This window comes from Oncorhynchus gorbuscha, linkage group LG13 (assembly GCF_021184085.1).
Source record: "Oncorhynchus gorbuscha isolate QuinsamMale2020 ecotype Even-year linkage group LG13, OgorEven_v1.0, whole genome shotgun sequence".
Lineage (NCBI taxonomy): Eukaryota > Metazoa > Chordata > Actinopteri > Salmoniformes > Salmonidae > Oncorhynchus > Oncorhynchus gorbuscha.
The window spans coordinates 45282271-45306599 of NC_060185.1; the positions used below are offsets into that span (position 1 = coordinate 45282271).

The window sequence follows — 24329 nt, forward strand, 5'->3', positions numbered from 1 at the left end:
AATGAAGACAGTGCCTCAACCCGTTCATTTTTGTCTTGTATACTTTTCTGAATCTGCATTTACATTGGATGAACTTTTCACGCCTCTTCACACACTGAAAGTGGCCAGCACATTAATAAGCCACATGTAACTTTTTTTCCGCTTGGCGCTCTGCTGAACCATGTATGTATAATCAACATCAATGGCCTAGCACTGAGTGGAAAAATCGAATGAGGATGATATTGATTGCACTCTGTCAAGCCAACTATTTGGCACAAACAAATTTACCGTACATTGTCGCGCCGCCCGGAGGCTGCTGAGGGGAGGACGGCTCATAATAATGGCTGGAACGGAGCCAATGGAATGGCATCAAACCATGTGTTGGATTTATTTGATACCATTCCACCTATTTCGCTCCAGCCATTACCACGGGCCTGTCCTCCCCAATAAAGGTGCCACCAACCTCCGGTGGTCAAACGAAAAAAAACTGAGCGGCCAAGGTAAACAACTTTTTCCCCGTGCACAGTGAACCTCTAAAATGATAATCAGCTCTACTTCCACACAGGCAGATCCTAGCCTGGTCCCAGACATGTTCGTGCTGTCTCGCCAAGGTTAGCAACGTTAACAAGACAGCACGAACAGATCTTAGGACCAGGCTAGGCAAACCCTACTCAAGGATAGCTAGTTATTTCAAGTGTATGAGGAGTGATCAGGTTGAATGGATGGACTCACCTTGGTGCAGCTGTGGCAGTAGCTCTCTCCATTCTTCCCAGGGGACAGGATGATCTCACCTGTAGGGATCAACTGGATCCTCAGCTCCATCATGGTCTCTCTCTCTCTCTCTCTCTCTTTCCTTCTCTCTTTCTCAATCCCTTTCTCTCTGTCTCTCTCTGTCCTCCGCACACTTACTCTGTCCTTCTGACGGCGTGGCAATGACTTCACCCCTCTCACGTTTGTACAAATTCCTCCCCTTTAACGTCTGCGAGAGGAACGGGGCACTTTCTGTTACACTGTCAATTAGAAAGAAGGAAAGGAAAACTAAAGTAGAAAAACAGATATTTTACTGGCAGCACACAGTCATTTACATGTGTGCTTCTTTTCTCAGTTATCTAACGAGGCCAAGACAGTCAAAGCACAAGGATGTTTCCTGCTTCTGTTCAGAGTGCTCTAGTGCGAATTGTCCCGGAGCAGGCAAAGGATATGTGTAGATAGTTAGTGTCAGGCTCTCTTTCCACAGCCGGCCCAGCAGTATAATTGATGTCCATGCACACCAGATCGCTGTGGCGCAGTGCACTCTGGGTTAGCCCGGGTATCAGGGTTTCCTCCTGGACCCATGCATCCTGTCTCGGACGTTCTCAACATTCACAGGGTAAACACCGGAGGAACCCACTCTGCTTCCCCACATTTCCCCTGGATATACAACTGGGAGGCACGCGTACACACCACATGCCTCCCCCACCTCTCCAAAAATAAAAAAGGGACTTGTGTTTCTAGTGTCTTCGGTTTCCTCTCCCCAAGGGGGGCACTAATTAATGAAGACGGGCAGAGGAGAGTAGGCCAGGGGGTATCAGAGAGAGGCTGGAAGCAGCGACATTGTGACCATATCACTGTCTGCGGTGACAGAATGGTGTAAAAACACACACACAGATTGATGACCCCTTTGCTGTGACACTGACTGCCCTCAGTGCCTTGTGACCCCTCCCAAGGTTCCTGTTTGTTCCCTCGACCAGCATCCTCTCAGAATCACACCCTTTAAAAGCTGCCCTCCCTGGACCACCAGGCATCTTGGGAACTCAGCCATGCCACCACAAAATATGAATTATCAACACTGATATGGATGGAACATCAACGATAGATTGTGTTTTGCTGAGTCTGAAGTTACAGCATGGTTTTGGGTGTATGGTTGGGGAAGGAATAATGGCTCTATATTACTGTATGTTTTGGGTCATCAATATGGTCAGTCAGTGGTGCGATTTGTGGCGAGGGCGACTGCGAATAAGTATAGAAACTGATTGTGGTTGTGGTGAGTAGTGTTTTGGAGAACGTGGTTGCGCTCTAGTGGGCAGTCTCTTCTGTAACTTCTACGTTACTGTTCCTCCTTATCCTCAACCACAGTGTTCCCTAGATGTGTTTGTTCATTTCAGCCTTGTGTATGGCCTTGTGAACATGCAGCTATGTGTGTGAGAGCACAGCTATTTGTACATGTGGTGGTCGTGGGCCGTTGGTGTGTGCCTTCCTATAGTGTCTGGGGGGCTGCTGAGAGGGGAAGTGACAGGGACACACATCCTTTGACCCGCGCTCAAGGTATTCCTGATTGCTGGGCATCAACAGGAAACAGTGGCGTTGACGCAGCAAGTCCTCAGGCCGGGATCAGCCTAGCAGACTGATGTGGACGAGAGAGAGAGAGAGAGAGAGAGAGAGAGAGAGAGAGAGAGAGAACACACACAGACGTCCCTGAAACATACTGGGAAGAACAAGAACTGTTACAGAAGTTAACCATGAATGCCCTCTAAAGCCTTCATATACGTTGTAGTTTGTTTAAAGGGTGATCGTTAATAGTGTACTTTTGGGAGATGTTTTTCAAGGGTATAGTTTGTTGTTTATGCTGATCACCGATCAGATATTATATGTTTCCAATTAAACAATCCAGAAGATGGTTATTAATTAACAGAAGACAGGTTCAAGGTCCTTTGGCCGAACACACTTCCTCCTTTTTTCTCTCTCAATGCTGTCCATCCCTTAACACACAATGTGAAGGAGGCCCATCTCTCTGTCTCTGTCTCTCTGTCTCTCTCTCACTCTCTATGCTGGTCTAAACTGTCTTTCATGTCCTATCCACTCACACTGGAAGGGTGATATGAGGTGTGTGTGTGTGTGTGTCAGAACCTACAGCTGGTGTTACGGTAGTGTGTGTCAAGGTGAGCCAGGCACAGTGGGAGAACTACACAAGGGGCCTGTGTTCCTGAACTAGGCGCGGACACAACTTGTCACTGACAGAGAAGTCTGTAAGGAAGTAGAGAGGGAATTGCATCCTGTTTGTGTGAGAGAGAGAGAGTTATGGGACAATCTCTGAGTAAAGGGCACGTGGCCATGGCAACGAGAAAGGGCAGGGAGTGGTGGGGCAGAGGTTCAAGAACATACTGTGTACTGAAGTTAACAAACTGGGATAGGCTAGTGCTATCCTTGACTGGAAATAGCCACTTCTACTTTTAACCCTAAAAAAAGGAAATCCCTAATATGTCCATGCCGTTTGTCCCTTCAGTCTGCTCAAAAGCAGTTATCAACCTCCGACAACGCAGGATTCAGCAGCGCCGTTTCCACAGGAAAGCACGGGACGCCGAAAAGGCTACCACTCAAGCACCAGCCCAAAGAACTGTCCTCACACTACAGCGCAGACTTCACTCTTATTTCCCCAGAAATGTTCTGATTGTACTTGTCCAAAAGATGAATAAAATATGAATTTTAATTAAACTACACAGTATTTTGGAACTCTTAAAAAAAAATCTGTCTTACATTTCTCCTACAGTAGGTTATATTTGCCATAAAAACTTTGAGCCGATTTGAGCGAATCTTTAAAAAAAATGTTTTATCTAGCTCTAGCAATTGCTGCCCTCTTGTGGTTTCAGATAAAACACAGCTTTTTTTAACCTTTATTTAACGAGGCAAATCAGTTAAGAACAAATTCTTATTTTCAATAAGGCCTATGAACAGTGGGTTAACTGCCTGTTCAGGGGCAGAACGACAGATCGGGGGTTTGAACTTGCAATCTTCCGGTTACTAGTCCAACGCTCTAACCACTAGGCTTCCCTGCCCGCCCCAATTAATGATGATGTCATGGTAAATCTATTGTGAACACACATCTGAAGCCTCCACTGAAGTTAGAAGGAAATCACACCCCACCAGTTGAGACCAGAACCCACCAATAAATATCTCAAGAAGACTACAAGCAACTATAGGCCTAAGCCAAGCAGTTAGTAGCTAGGTGACTAGTCTCCATACACACTAGGTAAGCGGCACATTACACACAGAAGAAAAAACAGTGGTTCTAATGAAAAGGACTGAAGTATGAATGCTGAGAAAATTAATTTAAATAAAAAAAAACGAAAGAAACTTTATGAAAAGGCATATTTTAGTTCCGCAGGTAATGATTCTATGAAAGAACAGTGTTCCCTTTCGGCCCAATGCATAAATGTTGCCAGCACTGAATAGCCCGGTCTTTGAGTGTTCCTCTGCATCATGGAAGGCATATTGAAGAGAAGAAGTGCAAAAAAGGTGAGTGAGGTACCTCTTAATCAGGCTCCATTCAAATAGTCTTTTCTGTTTGCTCCATAGGACATGAGAGTGAATCAGTCACGTATTGACCGTACACATCAGATACATAGACTGAGTGTACAAAACATCAGGAACACCATTATATTGAGTTGCACCCCGTTTTGCCCTCAGAACAGCATCAATTTGTCCGGCATGGACTCTACAAGGTGTCCAAAGCCCACGCCGGCCCATGTTGACTCCAATGCTTCCCACAGTTGTGTCAAGTTGGTTGGATGTCCTTTGGGTGGTTGATTCTTGATGCACTTCAATCTCTTGTCTTGCCCATTCACCCTCTGAATGGCACACACATAATCCATGTCTCAAGGCTTAAACATCTTTCTTTAACCGGTCTCCTTCTCCTCATCTACACTGATTTAAGAAGTGACGTCATAATGTTTTGATAAACTCTGTGTACAACATGATTGGTGATAAAAATCCATCTCCTATTTTACATGTCAACTATCATCTACAGCCGTCCTAGGTCTGAATGTACAGATCTCCGGTGGAAGGGGGAGTGGGGAAATGAAGAGAAAAACAGAGTGTGAGGAAAAGGAAAGGATTCTGCCTGTCAGTCCATAGATATTTGACCCTCAGGTAAGGTCAGACCTATTCCTAGCTTGGGATCATCATAATTACAAAATATTTCCACAAGTGTCATATTTTCACAAATGTCTTACCTGTTTTCTATTTCTGACAACGTAATATACGCACAGTCAATGGATCAGCTTTGATCTCTTCTGTCAAATATCTAACGCAGTTTAACCTGAGTTTCAGTGGAAGCAGCCTCTGTATGTACACATCTTGTCCGCCAGGGGGTGCTAAAGAAGTTGCTCTTGCATCACCCTGTGACCAGTGAGGCGGGAGAGGAGAGTCTGGACAGCATAAGCACACAGTTGTATGAGCTGGAGAATGCTGTAAGACTGCCTTATTATACATTGAATACTCACTGAAGAGTTGGCACTGTCTTTAACAATCCTGACTCACATTCATCCAATAACAGAGAGGTAAACACCAACCAATGGAGGCAAGGGTGTGTCCATCCAAGACGATATGTCGATTTGACCTGCCAATGAACTGCAGACAGCTGGAGAGGGGGTTAGATGGATGTGCCCCAGATCAATTCTGAATGTGAGATCTGTCATTCATTCATTTGGTGGAAGTGACAAGATTTTGGAGGTCATTCTCTTGTCTTTCTGTGTGTCTCAGCCAGGCCTCTCTCCACAGTGCTACATCTCTGCAGGTTCTGTCGAGTGTGTAAGCGAAGAAGCAACCCCTACAGAAGACTCTTTGAGAGGTTTGATAAGGACAGAGATGGACTGCTTTCTCTCAAGGTAAATCCAAATCAAATGGCATAATGTAAAGTGGCTCCCCCATCGCAGCGGATGGCCCGAGAGGAGCCCTCGCCAGCAGGCGCCGACCCAGCAGAAACAATAGTTAGACCGACTCGTTCATGGATGAAATGTGAGAATCTAAATGCGTTTCAAATATATAATCCTGTTACAAAATACCATGTGCAAAACAGCAGCTGTGGAGAAATCTATATCGAATCACAATTTACAGACCACGTACAATGGGCTGTGTCTCTGTATTGCAGGAAATGGAACGTGGCATATGTGACCTGTACATGGCCGATGTCACCGCTGGGCAGCTCCAGCGGCCGGTGGTATTGATTGACGCAGATGCAAAATCACACTTTGACTGTGTGTCATTCTGCGCATTCATGTGCCCTGTCTGAAAGATTATTCCACTCCCCTTTAAATGTCAGTCAGTCTTGTGATTGACACACAACCAACTGTCAAATGACAAAATAAACACACCAGGTGCATTCATATGAATGAGATGAACTCGCTCACTTTCGCATAAAGAACAAACAATCAAGAAAAGGCCAGCAAATATATATCCTTATATTCTTGAAGGTTACTACTATTAACACTGGGTTAAATCAACACTTGAAATATCAACTTAAAATTAGCACTGGTATTACATCTTTAGCTCACTGATGGGGAAGCCCTTCTACTACAACATTTCACCTCCAACGACTAGACCGTTAATGATTTCAAGACTTAACGTGTTCAAACAAACCTAGACCGGCACCTCAAAGGGAAGTTGCAGACTTGATGGGACTTTCTTTATACACACTGTTGAGACGAGGGCCCCTGTAACCTAGTTGCAGACTTGATGGGGCTTTCTTTATAGACACTGTCTGTTGAGACGAGGGCCCCTGTAACCTAGTTGGGATCTTACGGTCGGTCAATTTAGCGTTTAGGATTATTTGTCCCCTTTCATTTGAATAATCGTGTCAAAGCCAACATTCTTGTAATGTAGGTTATTTGTTCCCTGGTATACAAATAAAGCACTGCTTATGTATATGACAAGTGCTAGCAAGTCAATGCAATCCATCATTACAATTGTTTTAACTTAATCTTCAACAACAAAACAAACTCCCATTTAGGGATTTAGTGTAGGGGCCAAACAACCGTGAGCTATGTGGTGGTGTTCGAAACCACCTCGTACATCTCCAACCTTCCTCCAGTGCCATCTCAAATCACAGCGACTTCACATGGCCTACCGAAAGCCAATGTGCATACATCCAACAGGCAAGTATCCATTTTGCCAGTCATTTCTAACCCATGTTTAAAACACCCAATTCCATGGCTTTACGCCGACTATAAACATTCAGTCAAAACAACAGAGTAGCACAAACTCAATCGCTTGATGAAATCAACATCAGACTTTTAGGTATGTTTAATTTAGATTGTTTAATGTTAATTCCATGCTGTGTTTCAGTAAGAACAATACAGGTGCTCCATCTGTGGCTCCAGTCAGATATCCAGTAGTACAAATTAGCTTTAAGTTACACATAATGCAGCAAAAGGAAAACCATGAACAATGTAAAGAGGCAGAAAAACTATTCATTAACTCATCATGCAGGCTTGAAATCATCTACTTTAGAACCCTGTCATTTTGCAACAGAAGCCAATCGAGAGCCGTTTCCTCACTAAACGCCACAATGCTCCCTTGGATTTTAAAACCGCTACCAGCCACCATCTGAAATCAGCAAGTACGCACAATACAGTATTTTAGCACAAAGTACAATCCAAAACGTCACAATAGAATCACTATGGTGTAAAAGTTAAGCATTTTTTGCTCCACGTGGATATCAAGAATTTTGCCGACTTCCTCTGAAAAACTAAAGTTAAGAAGAGCACTTTGTTTAGACTTGCCCTTCGAAGGTTTAATGATTTGCATCTCTTTCACTAACACAGAAATATTACAGCTCCCACAACTAATAGACATATCAGTAATAAAAGTTCATTTCTGTAATTACATTAACAAAAAAATTCTCAAAATACATCCAGCAACTGATAAAATAGAGGAAAGAGCAAAAACAAAAATAATAATGAAGATAAATCAGAAATGCTTGTACCAAGAAAAATACAATTATCCAGGGACTGTCTTTCCAAAATTGTATGTCGTCTCAATTAAGTGGTATTTATATTTAAATTGAATTAAAAAGGGCAACAAAAAAAATGTTAATGAAGAAAACTGATTATCTCTAAGACCCTGGGGGTCAGAGCTGCAGAGAGCCGCTGTCACTTGGGCGTGGTGGCTCCTGTTGGGACTGGGTTTTTTATTTATTTTGGGGGAGGGGAGTGTGTGGAGGCAAGGAGGGGGGGGGGGGTCTCATGTTGGCTGTGAGGTCTTACTGGGGCTCGTCCTCCACATCTTGCAGTGCCTCTTTGTTCTGTTGTTCTTCACCTGCTTGAAAACAAGAGAAAACGGACTGTGAGGGCTGGGCTTTCACATTATTTACAAGAGACAACCCTCAGTCTAGGTGATCAAAATCAGTGTCCAAACAGAGATGCTGTGGAAGTATGGCATTACTCCTGTGACAGTTTTAACCTAGTCTCCAAAGTTGCAGGTGGACAAGCCGAAATGAGCCCAGTGGTGGTTTCATTCAGTGTGCCACATGCAGTGAAACTTCAACCACTAACTACGACCTCGTAGAGCATATCAAAACACACTCGTGTGGTGCTTCAAATAAAACAGGACATCTCAGAGTAACTAAAAAGCTTTCGAATTAAAAGTCATGTTCGGGCAATGCTTGACGACAACCGAATAGATTGCTTCCGTTTATAATTGAGAAGCAAGTTTGATTTGTGAATTTCTCCTTAGCCATCTAGCTAATGCAGTAACATACTATATTTAAATCCCTCTTGATAAATCTGCCCAAGACTCTATACCCAAGTACTATATTCCCAACATCAGCCACTATATTGTACTGGCGTTCCGTTCCTAGTGAGACAACTGTCTATTTGTGTCATGCTACAGGACGCCAGGCAGACAGAATGACACAGCGATTACGGGACTGGATGTAGATACATGTCACCCAGTCAAAGACAAGATATCCCATACAGCCGCTCAACAACTGGTGCCATGCTGTTAGTCCTCCAGTCTCCACGATACACGGCTCACACGATAGCTACACAGAACAGGCACCATCCATCAAAAGACCAGGCAGGTGACGACAGAGCGTCACTCTACACACAAACCAATGTGCTAACTTGGTGAGACACCTTGCAGGCCCACGGAGAAAGATCGTCACCTTGTACCCACAGAGCTGTCCTACAGAACCCAATAATCTGTCAGCTGTCCGAGACACATGGAAATCAGCACGTGAAAAAGACAATTGCTCCAAATAAATGCATTACTGATACACCAGTGTTTTTTTTTTTTTTTAAAATCACCGCGTAGAAGAAATTCATAAGACACACAGTGTGTGAACATAAAACTTTCCCTGTGACACAAACTGATTATGGGTGAGTGGCATTGCTGTGAGTTAGTAGTGAAGGGGGACAGAACACAAACGAGTCAAACCAGATGCAGAAAACACTTACAAAGTACAGATTATGGGAAATAAACGGCTGTTTTGTTCCGTTAGGATTCTACACAAACGGAAGGAGAGAGATGAGAGATAAGTCCGACATTATGATGAATGTTGAAGAAGCTTCAACTCTGGGGGGGGGGGGGGGCACTAAGCAATGCGGAAGGAACTGCAAGGTGAGAGGTACAAGGTTGGGTTAGAGACGGACGGAGAACGGAGACGTTAGCGTAATGATCCACGTCAGCAGCTCTGAAAAGAGCCGAATAACCAACAGCACAGAACTCAACAAGATTGAGGGCTACACTCTTGTGGTAGGATAGCATCAGTTTACAAACATATTGTAATGGACTAGCTTCTTTTAAAAAATGGCAACGGCGAAGTGCTGTCATATTGTAAGCATACCTCAGACTGGAGGAATTGAGCATTTTCCACTTTCGTAATATGACCAACTTCCTCCGTGCATTCTAAAAAGTCTGAGTGAGGGGGCCTCTCACTCACGCTTACCATCTCCCTGCATGTCTGAAGTCCATAGTGTCAGGTTGTCGCGTAACAACTGCATGATTAGTGTGGAGTCCTTGTAGCTTTCTTCGCTCAGCGTGTCCAGCTCTGCGATGGCATCATCGAACGCAGCCTTCGCCAACCTGCAGTCCAAACACGAGTATTATGTCACACTTGTATCAAGAGAATAGGTCACCATATTGAATCGACATTTTAAAAAATGAGATATTTTAAGTTAGAAGCCTATCAAGGGAGAGCCGCGTGAGGTACTTGCCTGCAGGCGCGGTCGGGCGAGTTGAGGATTTCATAGTAAAATACAGAGAAGTTAAGAGCGAGGCCTAGGCGAATGGGGTGTGTAGGTGGCAGTTCAATCATGGCGATGTCGCTCGCAGCTTTGTAGGCGACCAAACTGTTCTCGGCAGCCTCCTTCCTGTCGTTCCCGGTGGCAAACTCAGCCAGATACCTGTGGTAATCGCCTTTCCTGAGGGAAGAGCAAGACGGAGAAGTATCAGTGGGCCACCGTGGTGTAAAAGATGAGCAACAAATGGATGGAGGATAAATGTCAGACAAGCCGGAATTCCTGATTTAGCAGGAGGAAGCACAATCCCTGCTCTATGCTTTATTCTAGAGCCATTAAGAGTTTTTCAGATGGGACGTTACCGGGGGTCCTGACTCTGTGGTCACTAAAGATCCCATGGCACTTCAGAGTAGGGGTGTTAACCCCGGTGTCCTGGCTAAATTCTTAATCTGGCCTTCATACCATCGAGGCCACCTAATCATGCCCTGGTTTACAATTGGCTCATTCTCCCCCCCCCCCTCCTCTCCCCTGTAACTATTCCCTAGGTCATTGCTGTAAATGACAATGTGTTCTCAGTCAATTTACTGGGTAAAATAAGGGTTAAGTAAAATAAATAGAATAGTATTCCACAACTATTTGTAACAGGATCTTTAAAAAAACACCAAGAACCATCTACCAAGCATCTATTCCCAAACAAGTGAAGAGGCTCGTTCGTACATTTTGTAGTAGAAGACCTTGGACTCTCCCGTGTTGGCAGCTGGAATAAGGTGCTTGTCCAGCACATCCAAAATGTCATTACAGATTGACTTCAGCTCGTTCTCAACCTGCATGAGAAAATGACTCAATGAATAACCAGCCACTGGCACAATGTTAGGCACCACAAGCAACACTCAACAATACACAAATGGTATCATTCAGGTGAATTAGCCTAAATTATTTTTTATCATTCACAATTTTCTCCAGTGGAAACGCTACCATATTGATTTAAGAGTGCTGCAGGTCAAATGCTTCTCCCATCATGTCAGATCTCTCTCGCACCAGTTCTACACGAATGCACTCAGTGACTCAGACTTCTGGGCTTACTCACTGTTTGCCTGTATTCCCGGATCATTTTCAATTTGTCTTCTCCACCCTTGTTTTCTTCCCTTTGTTCAATACTGCTGATTATCCTCCATGATGCTCTCCTCGCCCCAATGACATTTTTGTAGGCCACTGATAGTAGGTTTCGCTCCTCGACTGTTAGTTCCACATCCAACCCGGCCACTCTTTTCATGGACTCCACCATTTCTGTGGGGAGCAGAGAGGAAGTCGTAAGTAATTGGGGCTGAAAGATCATAAACAAAATAAAACCACGGGACAAAGTTTGATGACTACAGAGTTTTTTTTGTTTGTTTTCTTATAAAGTTACAGATTTTAATTTCTCAACCTAACAATACAATCCCAATCATACAAAGTCCTATTTACAAGCGTCTCAGTGTAGATCTATGATAAATTTTGCCTAAATTATCATAATGAATGTGAATAAAGACAGGTGAGACATGATTCTAGGTCAGTATGCCTACTCTGATGTGCCAAATAAATACAGGTTTTTGATCATAAGATCTTGAAAGGTAGTGTCTGCTGCAACATTCAGGCTTAATTCAGCCATGCCGAGGCATTCATTCTACAAGACTACATCTATACCCAATCAATGTATACCCAGTGACAAGTTACATAACCATACCTTTCAGAAACAGATAGTTACATCAGTGTCAAGAATGAGAGCAGCATGTCTGTGAATAATCGCATTTAATTTGAGGGTGAAGTAAAGCAGCTAAACTGGTTTTACTTCGGGGCAAATCAAAGCTGCATGTGGCCAGACAGACATGACCATGCCCTGTAATAACACATCTAAAAACAGCTTCTGCTTCATGCCAATTGACAGGCACGTTAGCTAGCTTGCTAACGTAGCTACCTACGTCAAATAATTGCTTATCATTGGGGCAGGTTTTGTTTCAGGTCAGTCTTCGATACGTCACACCCAGATAGCAGGCTATGGCTAACGTTGGACCACGAGAAGTTTAGTAAACTAGGGTAGGGTATTTGGCAGGCCAACAAGTTTACATATTTAGATTGCCATCTAGTACTGTAGTGTATGTTTACATTGGCTGACATTGTTTGGGAAAAGTAATCCCCACGTAGCTAGTATATAAAAACGTTAGCTGGCTAACGCGTTAACTAACTACCACCCCACTTGCTTGCTAACGTTAGCAACATAGCTCTCGCACCATCAATAATCCGCCATTTTGTATTCTCTTTAAATGAATCATATATTTAAACACATATGGTTAAGTGGCTATCGTATTGGCTAATTAACGTTAGCTACACAGCTAGCTAGTTAAGCTAATGCGATAGCTCACGTTAGCGCACTGACTTCACCGTCGAGGCCCCCCCGCAAGAGGGAGGATGAGTGAGTGCAAGTGGTAGCTATGTTGGTAGCTTCTAGCTAGCTAACGTTAGCTAACTGGTGAAGAAAAAAATCCAGGAACGAACATGTCCCTCCATCGAATAATACAATTGTCTCTTACCGTCATATCTCTCAGCCTGTTCGGCGAGTTTAGCCTGATATACTAACTCATCCCGATCGCCCATTTTGTTCCGAGTGTCGAATAGTCTAGTTTAACTGACAAATTGCTAGAGGCTCGACAGTAGCTGCTACTAGGTCAATCTGTCGGTGGTTCCTGGAAAATCAACGGATAGATCAGTGGCGTTTCCACCCCACCGGTTGTACTGGAGTAAAAAAAAAATGGCGAAAATATACATCCGGGAACATTTCACACCACACACGCATTACCTCCATTGAGGATCACCCCTTGCTCAGAAAAACCCCTCCCATTTTTACACGGCTTGGCAACCAGTGACTCCAGACATTTACACCCACAGTACCATTATCATGATGAGCATGATCACGTTTTTATTATTTTTAAGGCTTTCTCGTTGTCTTCTTAACCAGAACACACGAAACAGGCTGGCTGTGATATCTTTAACACATCTGGGACCAAGTTTTGGTAGACAGGCCTGCAATAATAATCAGCTGTCTGGATATTTAAATACAAATAAACACCCAAGTAGGCCAACTGGCTTTTTGTAGGTCTATGTTATGTAACAGTATAACTTCAGTCCGTCCCCTCGCCCCTACCCGGGCTCGAACCAGGGACCCTCTACACACATCAACAACTGACACCCACAAAGCATCGTTACCCATCGCGCCAAAAGCCGCGGACCTTGCAGAGCAAGATTATTAGCATGCTAACGCTATTAGCGCGCACCACCGCTAACTAGCTAGCCATTTCACGTCGGTTACATATGACAAGTGAGACAAATTATGAATGGAAAAAAAGGCATTGCAGTTTGATCTCACATTTATGACAATCCACAAGATTGATAGGGTACAGTATTTTCATTTGCCAATCCTTTGACTTTATTTACTATGTATATCTTAACACATTACATGCTACAGAAAATAAATGGCAATTTCAATTGTCTTGAAAGAATATAGTGTTATAATACAATGGCACATTTTGATATCATCACAATTTCCATTTGCGGTTGCCAACCAAGCCCCATTATGAAAGGTAATGACTTCCACAGGGTTACAAAAATACAATACTTTAAAATAGTTATAGGCCTGATTGACAAAACAAAATAAAAATAAGAGCAGATTACATAAACGGGCATGCATTGAGAGAATGAATGAAAAAGCAGACATGATTTAACAGATGTTAAATACTGGAGTAACTGATTACAAATAAAATAACTGTAATCAGTTACATTACCAGCTAAAATATTGTAACCAGATTAGTTACTTTAGAAAAACTAGTTGATTACTTGTAAATTCAGAAAGGATGTTTGCAGGAAAAAAATACATTGCCACCTTTGTTTTCTCAATGACATTCTATTTCGCATTGAAAAAAAGGTGCCAGTTTAGATGTGTTATACCTGCCGGGTCTGACCACAGGTCAGAGACCACTATGACACCCCAAATGTTTGAGGATTCCTTTTCATCTTCTTTTAATGCTTATGAAGGGGAAAGTAATCAGATTGTTACTGAGTTTGGGTAATCCAAAAGTTATTACTGATTACAATTTTGAACAGGTAACTAGTAACTGATTACATTTAGAAAGTAACCTACCCAACCGTGCTCTTAAACATAGATTGTGGCATAAATTGGCTATAAAACAGTGTCAGTCGGTCCGAAAGCTACAATTATACAGAGAAATGGTACAAGTTTGAGGACAATGGGAAAAAATCCTGTGGTTTCAGGATAATCCAATTGTCGAAAGGTTATAGATTCTATTCCTCTGGATTTTTCAGCATCTAATACCCAGAACCTACATCTGAGGACAGCAGACGGTGTATTTTGGATGAGGTACTACATAATTGGAGTTTAACTCGTATTACCATACTCAAGTCTTCACACCCTGACAATGCATGCATTTGGATTTTTCACAGCTGCATCATACATTTTGGGCTAAATTACCTTAGATTATATATTTTAAAAAATTAAAAAGCCTGCACAAGTTCTGCCACAGACAATGAACACACAGCAGAAAATTCAAGAAAAGCAATTGGAAAGAGAGGGGCCTGAACTGTCAAGTCATTGTAAAAATTATTGACTAAAGTGCATTCTGAAAATATTTCACCTCCAGCATCCTCAACACAGACAACTGTATTGATCAACATGGGCTAAAGCTCGGAGGCAGACAAGCACTTCGGTTCACCCAGCACCTCTCTGCCTAATGCTGTTGCAGTGCACCCTAGTGGCCAGTTCTACTGAAGACGAGGTAACCCATTTCTCAAGTCACCTCTGCCTTAATCTATGGGAAACCACTCTAGGAGGTGACGTTATCCAAGTGAATTTCAGGGGCCCATTCAGTTGGGCGCAAAGCGTAAGAATGGTCTGTATGATGCTGTGCCAGGGAGCAAACTTAGCCAGTATCCTACATGATAGGAATGGAAAGATCATCGTCATGTGTCAACAGGTGGACTTAACTGTGATCTCTTATCAACAGAGGACACCTATTCAAAGTTTACAATCTAAGTAATAGTGTGGTGGTTTGTGGATTTAGTTTGGTGGTTTGTGGATGCATGCAAATTAAAGTGTGTTTTTCTCACTCTATTACACTAATGAATACAGACAGACATCAATTCTCAAAATATAGTGGATGACGGGAATCTAGAACGGAAAAGTGAGAACTCAGTGTCAATACAGTGCCTTGACCTTGTAACCAACGTGTACATGAGAACAAGTACTACCGTAATCAGTATGGAATCTAAACGCTTCCAAGGAGAAATACAATTCATGTTACCATTGTGTCATACAAAAGATAATGTCATTTTCACCATCAATCCTTGGCTATGGTATTATATGATATGGCAGAATGTTTCCACGACCCTGGCAGATCATACAAAAGGCATCGCCAATATTTAGAACAAGTTAACAGCCGTGGGTGGGAAAGAACGACGTCTCAGTGATTCAGAGTAGGAGTGGAGCAGACAAAGGCTTGTCAAAGAGCACAGACAAGCAAGGCAAGACAGACACAAACAAGTAAGACAGAGGGTCAGCGCCTGACAATACCGCAAGCTCACAACATAGCCGACACATTTGACGAGATCTCCGCAATAGTGGTGGACTGGCAATCTTACTTCTCAGAAAAACGAGGCCAAAAAAAACAAACAAAAAAAGACATGATATTAGCACGTAATGGTTCTCAATCATTTCATAACGATATGTTCTTTTTTTCCCTTACAAAAAGACTACTAGTTACTTGGTCGTGGATTTGTAGTGAGGATGATAGTTTTGTGTACAGTGTAGTGTCATTCTAACGGCTCTCTTCGACAGCCAGAGAAAAGTGTTTCTCCATGGATCTCTGTGTGTACGATTCCAGCCCAAGAGAGCATTTCGACCACACACTCCCCATCTTCCTCTTTGTATTACACAGGCGCTGTCCTCATCCCATCAGACAAGGCCTGAGTCTTTCTTCTTTAGAAGGGGAATGTGTGTGTGTGTTTTGATAGAGCTGGCCATGGTGCTGAAGTGGTATAAATAATGGTGGTGTGTGAGACAAAGACACAGCGTAATGATGATCTAACAGGGCCAACTGAGGAAGAGGAAGTGGTGTGTGTGTCTGAGTGTGGAGGCTGCTGATTGGCACAGGGCCGATGGTGGCATGTGAGGGAGTGAGTATCTGTGTGTGTGTGTGTGTGTAAGGGCAGGGTGAGGGATGGGAGGAGTCCAAGGAGCCCAGTGTCCACTCTCAGCTCACGTCGTCCTCGGGGTTATTATGGTCCAGCAGCTTAACATGTGTGAAGGGGAAGTGGCCTCGTTTGCCCTTGCACTCGCCCTCCCACTGGCCGTTCACATTGATCTTTGTCACCTTCACCATGTCGCCCACCTGCAGGAAGAAGAACACAGACCCGGGTCATGTTCATCAGGGCACGCTACGGAAAACATTTCAAAACACTTTTCAACGGAACACAAAAATGTGCGTTGCTTACTAGACAAGTCCAGGGAGACACTCCCCGTTTCAGTCCGTTTGGTGCCCAATGAACACGGTGTTCACCCTGTAATGAACTTGTTGCAGCTTGATAGCCACTTGTGAAACTTTGTCTATGTATCGCAGCGGTTCATTTGGACTCGCAAAAACACAAACCGTGGGCGCAACTAAACACAAACCAGTATTCCAGAGGTTCATTTGTTGGTTCACCCTGTAGGCCTCTTCCTTACAGTTGGACAATCCTTCTAAATAGGAGTGAAGTTCTCTCATTGACTAAGAGGTGACCAGGAAGTATGTTCAGGGGCTAATCATTAAACCTATATACCTCCTGAGTCATACCACTGGCAAACACCTTTATAGAGGGTAAATATCCTGTTTGTTATCATTGGAGCACTGTGCTGACTGATTCTTGGGTGGATAGAAAATATAACCTGTCTGGGACCCAAAAGTGTATAACATTTAGCCAACATTTTCACACAAGTCTTTGACATTACTTGCCCGTCCTTGTAAGTAGCTTAACACAGAGGACAAACAGACTACTTCCACTCTGTAGCTGATTCCATCAAGACAGAAAGGCCAGAAAGTGAACATTACGTATCTGTTTCAATGTTACTGTTCCTTCTCTCCAGTCTTCCCCCTCTCCAAGCAGGTTAGGAGAGAGGGGGGGGGGGGTTGAGCCGAAGACCGCTGGCTCGTCGCCCAGAGGCCGTTCTGGCTCAGAGTAATGTCCTCATGAAAGGAAATATTCCTCTACACAAAGTATTTCCTTCCCACAACGACCTCCGCTTTGGAAGCCCTCTTTCCCCTTCCGGACAGTTAGTTAAGACAGTCAGGGAGGGAGGGCGCCTCTGGCAGCATTCTCTAATGAGCTTTAGAGCAGTTGGCCATTGAGTTCAGACTGACTGACCACCACCACCCTGTATGCACTGGGTCATTTTCATTAGGGTAAAATGTTTTGCTTCTAGGACAAGATCAGGAAAGTCCCTCCCCATTTCAGTCCATTATGTGTTTGGTGACTAATGGACACGACCCAAACTACCTTCTAGCGGCTGGGACACAGAAGCATGCAACTGGTTAAGAAGCTGTTTAGGAAGTCACAGACAACAAGTCACAGAGGCCACATACCAACTCCTTCATTCCTTCCAGCAGTGAGCGGAAAAGTAAGACAACTTGGAATGACCCACTGGGAAGGAACCTAGGGGTAACTTGGAATGACCCACTGGGAAGGAACCTAGGGGTAACTTGGAATGACCCACTGGGAAGGAACCTAGGGGTCACTTGGAATGACCCACTGGGAAGGAACCTAGGGGTCACTTGGAATGACCCACAGGGAAGGAACCTAGGGGTCACTTGGAATGACCCACTGGGAAGGAACCTAGGGGTGGGAAGGAACTTAGGGGTAACTTGGAATGACCCACTGGGAAGGAACCTAGGGGTAACTTGGAATGACCCACTGGGAAGGAACCTAGGGGTCACTTGGAATGACCCACTGGGAAGGAACCTAGGGGTCACTTGGAATGACCCACTGGGAAGGAACCTAGGGGTAACTTGGAATTGGAATGACCCACTGGGAAGGAACCTAGGGGTAACTTGGAATGACCCACTGGGAAGGAACCTAGGGGTCACTTGGAATGACCCACTGGGAAGGAACCTAGGGGTCACTTGGAATGACCCACTGGGAAGGAACCTAGGGGTAACTTGGAATGACCCACTGGGAAGGAACCTAGGGGTAACTTGGAATGACCCACTGGGAAGGAACCTAGGGGTAACTTGGAATGACCCACTGGGAAGGAACCTAGGGGTAACTTGGAATGACCCACTGGGAAGGAACCTAGGGGTAACTTGGAATGACCCACTGGGAAGGAACCTAGGGGTAACTTGGAATGACCCACTGGGAAGGAACCTAGGGGTAACTTGGAATGACCCACTGGGAAGGAACCTAGGGGTAACTTGGAATGACCCACTGGGAAGGAACCTAGGGGTAACTTGGAATGACCCACTGGGAAGGAACCTAGGGTCTTCCCCAGATTATGACTTTACAACAGATGAAACCAGTCCCAGTAGCGAGGATGACCAATTAGACACTGATATTGGCATTACAAATATAACAGTACAGACAACCATTCAGAAATGTCATTAATTCAATATCATTCTAAAATCATTGTTTTTTTTAAGGCATAAAAAAAGTGTTTTGATTCTCTGGCCTCAATCTTGACATAATGCCAAAGAAAATATATGTTGTACAAGACCAGTCATTATTAGCTTCATTGCACTGAAGGCTGAGGACAAAGGCAAATCCATGACAAAATGAGGAGGATCAAAGAATCTGAGAGAGGGATGATGAATAAAGGGAAAGAGGAGATGAGAGAATGAGAGAGCACAGCTAGGTTGGTACCTCTAAGGCAAGGGCGGTCTTGTCGTAGGCATTGGGCACCCTCTTCTGGATGGCCCTGGCAAAGACGGGTCCATTCTGCAGGTTGGGCAGAGGTGTGGGCTGGGCGTACTGGCTCGGGTCTAGCAGAGGAGGGCCCTGAACACTTGAGCCGTCTACTGAGCCCACCCCACCTGGACCCCCTGTTCCAAGGCCCCCAGAGGTGGGAGAGGCCGGTCGGTACTTCTCCACGTAGGGCACAGGGATCATCCCGGCACGCCCTCTAAATTCTTGGCGTTCCACCACTGCTCCTCAGGCTTCTCCAGGACCCGCAGGATGTCACCCTTTTTGAAAGGCAGATCTTCATCGTCGTTGCCTGGGAAGTCGAAGAGGGCACGGACCATCTCGTCTTCCTGCCGCTGCGGCGGGCCTCCAGCACTTGCGTTGACGCTGACCAAGGGAGAGTGTTTGGCCTTGTTGATGGGCTCTATCAGAGTGGTGGTGTCCAGGTAGTGGATCTTGTAGAACTCCAGCAGGGAGTGGAGGGCGTCAAACTCCTGGTCCCCTATGCGGAACCGTGGAGGCACCTGGCCTGGGAGAGGAGGGAGGGAAAGAGGGATGAGTAGAAAAGAAGGAAAGAACAACCGAAACCATTTCACTGGCCAAAGGTATTAGGCTTTATTAACTGCCGTGTGAATTACCACATTTCTGGCCCATTAAAAAGGCAGCGGACTATATATTTGATGTTTGGTTGAACCAAAATGTCACTGTTTGGTTGAGTCACTTGTAGGAAGTTAATCTTACATTATTTTCCAAATAAAGGCAAATGAACGTGGAGTGGCTTGCTGGATGAATCTTTATTGGGTTGCATGCGTTATAGTGCATCTGGTTGCATTGAAGTCATACAAGAACGTATACCCTGAAGGTTCCTTTATTCTGCAGCCCCAAACCATGTCTCTCTTACCTGAGCCAGACTGCCGGTTGTTGCTGATGCTGTTGATTATGTAATGCGAGACTTTGGAATTCTCTGAAACGGACAGGACGTAGTCGCCAGGGCTTGTAATTGAGTCTCTCACCAAAAACACTCCGTGTCTCTGTCCTTGTAAAAGTGAAACTGCCTCCTGTCTACTTAATCTTCCCCAGTACCAACTTGCACGATCCTCTGCGTCAAAATTTCCGGCCATGACTCCCACTCCAAAGCCGAGGCTTCACGGGCCTTCCCTTTGAATCCCCTTATCCACAACCAGCATTCAACTCATACAAAAACTTTAGCGCGTAGAACACATTTGGAAAATAGGCGACATCCGCAACTTGCCTATGCCCATCAAGTTAAAATCCAAAAGCCGGTCCTCGTACAAAACGTGTCTGATCACCCGATTAAAATATGTCGATTACAACTTACCCAACCCAATTGTAAAACAATACGATTTGTAAAACAATACGATTTTGATCAAATCTTGTAACTTGTCACAAGTAACTTCAAAAAATGAAATGGCGGATCCGGGGAAACAAAACTGACCCCATTAGCCGGATATGACGTTTTTATGCATTACGTAGAAACGTGTCAGATGAGGGTGTCCATGTTGATAAGGTCAAACATTACTTTATTTATGATAGGATATGAGATAATAATAATAATAATAATAACAGTACACATTGTATATATTAATCCAACCCATGGATTATCTCAATTGTGGTCTATTTGATTGCCGGTCATTGTAAATAAGAATTTGTTCTTAACTGACTTGTCCAGTAAAATAAAGGTTAATTAAATTTAAAAAATAAAAAACGGAATGGGGGCAGCACATATAACACACAAATAGTAAAACAATATCATACAAACAACAGTCAAAATACACACAATGCACAATCAGTAAAACAGTCAGTAAAACATTCAGCAATAGGCAGCATTTAAGAGGCAGTTAAAGCTGCAATGTGTAACTTTTTTGGGCTGCCCGACCAAATTCACATAGAAATGTGAGTTATAGATCTGTCATTCAAATTGAAAACAAGTCTAAGAGGCAGGATATATGTTCTATGCGTATATTTATATGCTTGATGTGCTTAAGTTTAATTTTTGCATCTTTTGCTTTTAATATTGTACACCAGTTTCAAATGGCTGAAAATACAATATTTTTGGCTATGGAAAATATATTTCACAGTGGTTTAGATGGTATGATTCTCTACAGTATACTTTGTTGTTTTGTCACATTAACTGAAATTAGGCAATCTATTAGAATTTGTTTTTAAAAGTACCAATGGACACAAAACAGCTAAGTTTCAGTTTTTTTATAAGGAAGGTCCAGTCTCTAGCAGCGGAGAATTGAAAATCAGTTTCACCAAAGATACTGAGTGACTTGAGGATTGCCAGGTTTCTGTAATTGCTGGATCTCAGGGTGCTGTTGGTGGTGGGGAGTCTTAGTAGTGAGCTGAGATAAAGGAGGTCTTGCTGAGAAGGGATTTGTATATGAATATGAGCCTGTGGGTTTGACGTCATACATGTAGGGATGGCCAGTCAATGGATTAGTATGTCACAGTGATGGGTTTTGTTAAAACGGCCATCTTCAGTTAGTGTTCGAGCACATTCTACCTGTGTTTTGTTTTGTCAGTCAGCTCAGCCCCCATTCAGAAGGTCCTACACTTACTTGAGTTCTTATTGGTCAAGGTCATGCCAAGTATTATTATGTTAGCCTATCAGCAGCCTAGATTCCCGTGACATTCAGTGCAAGACCCCAGCATGGACAGGGCAGAAACTTGCTTTTCCTATCCAGACAAGCACTACGTTTTCCCTCCTGCTACTCGTCCGCCTGCATGAGGCCTTTTGCTGTTCTGATGATTTATTGTCCGTGCAGCTAAACAGCCATAAACTGTCAGTTTCAATAGTGGTCAGACCTGACTGTGTGTGGATACTTTCTGTCCATTAAAACCCCTTAAACTGGAATACCTCGTTGTTCCAACCTAACAGTTTGTAGTGGTTACTACCGGCCTAAAACCAGCACTTACGTTTTTCCTCCTATTTGAGTGGTCCTTTGATTCTACAATCTACCCATATTTTTCAGGTTTGGATTGGATCACTAGTGACACAGCGTATGGCAAAGTGATAAAGTAAATCCAGTTTAAAGGAGGGCGGACTTTGGAGCCATCCTGTAGATGACATTGCCATAATCCAGCATGGGGAGTAGTGTCAATCAAACCAGCGTGTGTTTAGCAGTGTGTGAATGAGGATTTGTTCCAGATTTGACCTTTGCTTGAGGATTATTGGTGTGAGTGGAATTACAGTGCCGTGTCCAGCCAGATACCCATGGATTCGTATGAGCTGACAGATTCCAGGGCAGACCCATCTAGTGAGGTTAATTGGCTCTAAAACGTCTCAATCACCAAGGTAATGGGCTTGTTTGAGTGGTAAGGCAGAAGCAATCGACTGCAGATGAAATTCGAGGAGTGAAGTCATGGGAGGTGCTTCTGTGACAGCCGAAAGACGGACACTGACGTGGCTTGCCAACAGTAAGGCTCAATGTAACACGGCAGGGTTGCCATTGTTTATAAAAGTTTTTATTTGTAATGTCTCCAACCTCCCATATCACACACACACACACACGCACGCACGCACGCACACACACACACACACACACACACACACACACACACACACACACACACACACACACACACACACACACACACACACACACACACACACACACACACACACACACACAATGTAGCCTAAATACAGTATATGTCTGAACATTGTACTGTCAATTGGTGAGAGAGAGCCTCAAATATCACAAATGAATTTGTACATATCCACTGTGAACATGAGCGCTCAAAGTTTGTTCTTGTTTCGGTCCCATCTTTGCTCACGTCCTTGTGGGTCAAACAAAAACACGCTAATGATTGGTTGACAATAGAGCCATCCACAAGGCAGGTGATGGCTCAGTTGGTGGAGCACGGCACTTGCAATGCCAGGGTTGTTGTGGGTTCTCATGGGGACCAGTACGAAAACGTACGCTCTCTCTACTGTAAGTCACTGGATAAGAGCGTCTGCTAAATTACTGAAACGTCATGGCTGCAAGTTGCAGCTGGGGATGAGCAAATGCAGGAGACTGAAGCTGAAATTTCATGGCCTTTGATCACATGGAAAGAAATTTGGACAGGTTTTCATCCCCATAATGCATCACACTTTGAAAGGCATTGGTCACCGACTCGAGAAAAGTGATCCGCTCTAAAGAGCCCATAAAGAACTGGAGACTGTGTCAAGATTCCGACCTTAGTTGGCATTTACCGATTCATGGACCTTCTATGTCTGTCTACTAGCACTCAGTGAGCACAGGAAGCAGCGTGAGCAACGATGTCATCACGAAATCCAAAAACATAGCAGACATTGGATCAATGCAAAATGTCAATGGTCGTGTTTGAGAGCATCAAAACCATGATGCACCATGGGTAAATTGTGACCAACTGATTTACAAATAATAATGCGTCGTTATTTATGATGCAAGGATATTCATAGATCAAATAGTTGATGGCACTTTCTTCGGCTGAAAGTGATGGAAAAAACATTGGCATAGGCAACAATTATCTGAATAATTCAATGGGAGTTTTGTCAACAAAGATGATGACTAAAGTGTTTTAATAGGAATTTTCTAATCTGACTTCTTTATGTGGCCATCTATGGAAATTGTCTTTCTGGGCCGGGGCGTCAGTTAAACTGCAGTACCGAAGCAAGGCTGCAGGAGCAGTCGAAACCTTCTTGACCAGAACTCTGGCCCCCTTGGTCTCAATTGACTTTTCACTTAAAAGGTGGCTGAATGTCCTGATATGGCTTGGTCATTAAGAAATGCAGCAGCCATGGTGTAGAAGCTAGAGTTGCCTTGGGGTTTAATGTGGATGTCTCTTTTGTGTTTGTTCGCACTTGGCAAGCAGTCTTTGGTTTGTTCATTCACTCTGCCAAAACAGTACACAGTTAGTCACCCTTCTCGATAACTTGAAACAGTCTAACCAGGTCTTGTGTCTTGAACTTCTTTCGCCAATTAGCTTCAACCAGCTGGTGTGCGACTGTGGCAAAGTTAGTTTGACATTGGATAGAGGGGGTAATTATGGAATGTCAATAAATTACAATAAATGTAAATGGGACAATATTCTCATGTTGCACATATTTTAGTTGTCTCATTAAATGTGTTCAATATTTGTATATGAATTTCTACAATTTATAGTTGGTTTAAGGTTTTTAAGTCATTGAAATGTACAGGTATTGACAATGTAGATTGTGTAATTTACTGATGGTCTCTGTCCCCCATAGGGATATCATCAAATGTCAAACCAAATTGACCATGGGCATTACAATCAGGTCCCATGCAGAGCTAGAATAAATTAGTTTCTGACTCATATCGATGCCACATAGGTTATTTTCAAAACAAGATTTTGCTTTGTATTGGCAGTCGCTCTGTT

General features: G+C 43.7%; 2 protein-coding genes and 1 pseudogene across 5 annotated transcripts in view; all 3 read right to left on the bottom strand.

Annotated features, from left to right (window-relative positions):
* Positions 1-1190, bottom strand: part of LOC123992976 (unconventional myosin-Ic-like) — a 99800-nt gene extending 98610 nt beyond the window's left edge. Inside the window, exon 1 of the mRNA XM_046294675.1 lies at positions 712-1190. Within this exon, the coding sequence (XP_046150631.1) occupies positions 712-804 (93 nt within the window). The 5' untranslated portion in view covers positions 805-1190. The remainder of the gene's footprint in view (positions 1-711) is intronic.
* A 5840-nt stretch (positions 1191-7030) lies between these two features.
* LOC123992982 (14-3-3 protein epsilon-like) lies at positions 7031-12853 on the bottom strand. Of its 4 annotated transcripts, none has more exons than XM_046294689.1 (7): positions 12539-12853; positions 11059-11258; positions 10689-10795; positions 9948-10154; positions 9680-9816; positions 9189-9236; positions 7929-8049 (listed from the first exon to the last, which is right to left on the bottom strand). In XM_046294689.1, exons 1-6 carry the CDS (start codon positions 12600-12602, stop codon positions 9229-9231), a joined length of 723 nt encoding a protein of 240 aa, XP_046150645.1. In that variant the 5' UTR covers positions 12603-12853; the 3' UTR covers positions 7929-8049; positions 9189-9228. The 4 variants fall into 4 exon arrangements, with proteins under 4 accessions (XP_046150643.1, XP_046150642.1, XP_046150645.1 ...); XM_046294688.1 differs by having other exon boundaries at positions 7929-8052; XM_046294687.1 differs by lacking the exon at positions 9189-9236 and having other exon boundaries at positions 7031-8049.
* Positions 12854-14510: 1657 nt separating this feature from the next.
* On the bottom strand, positions 14511-20302 carry LOC123992981 (annotated as a pseudogene).
* Between the last annotated feature and the right edge of the window lie 4027 nt (positions 20303-24329).

What these genes read in the sequence shown, in the direction of transcription:
- LOC123992982 (XM_046294686.1), bottom strand. Translation starts at nt 12,602, where the DNA reads ATGGGCGATCGGGATGAGTTAGTATATCAGGCTAAACTCGCCGAACAG. An exon ending in ACAGGCTGAGAGATATGACG is followed by an intron (nt 11,259 to 12,538) that starts GTAAGAGACAAT and finishes TGCTCCCCACAG; the next exon opens with AAATGGTGGAGTCCATGAAA. An exon ending in TCCGGGAATACAGGCAAACA is followed by an intron (nt 10,796 to 11,058) that starts GTGAGTAAGCCC and finishes TTTCTCATGCAG; the next exon opens with GTTGAGAACGAGCTGAAGTC.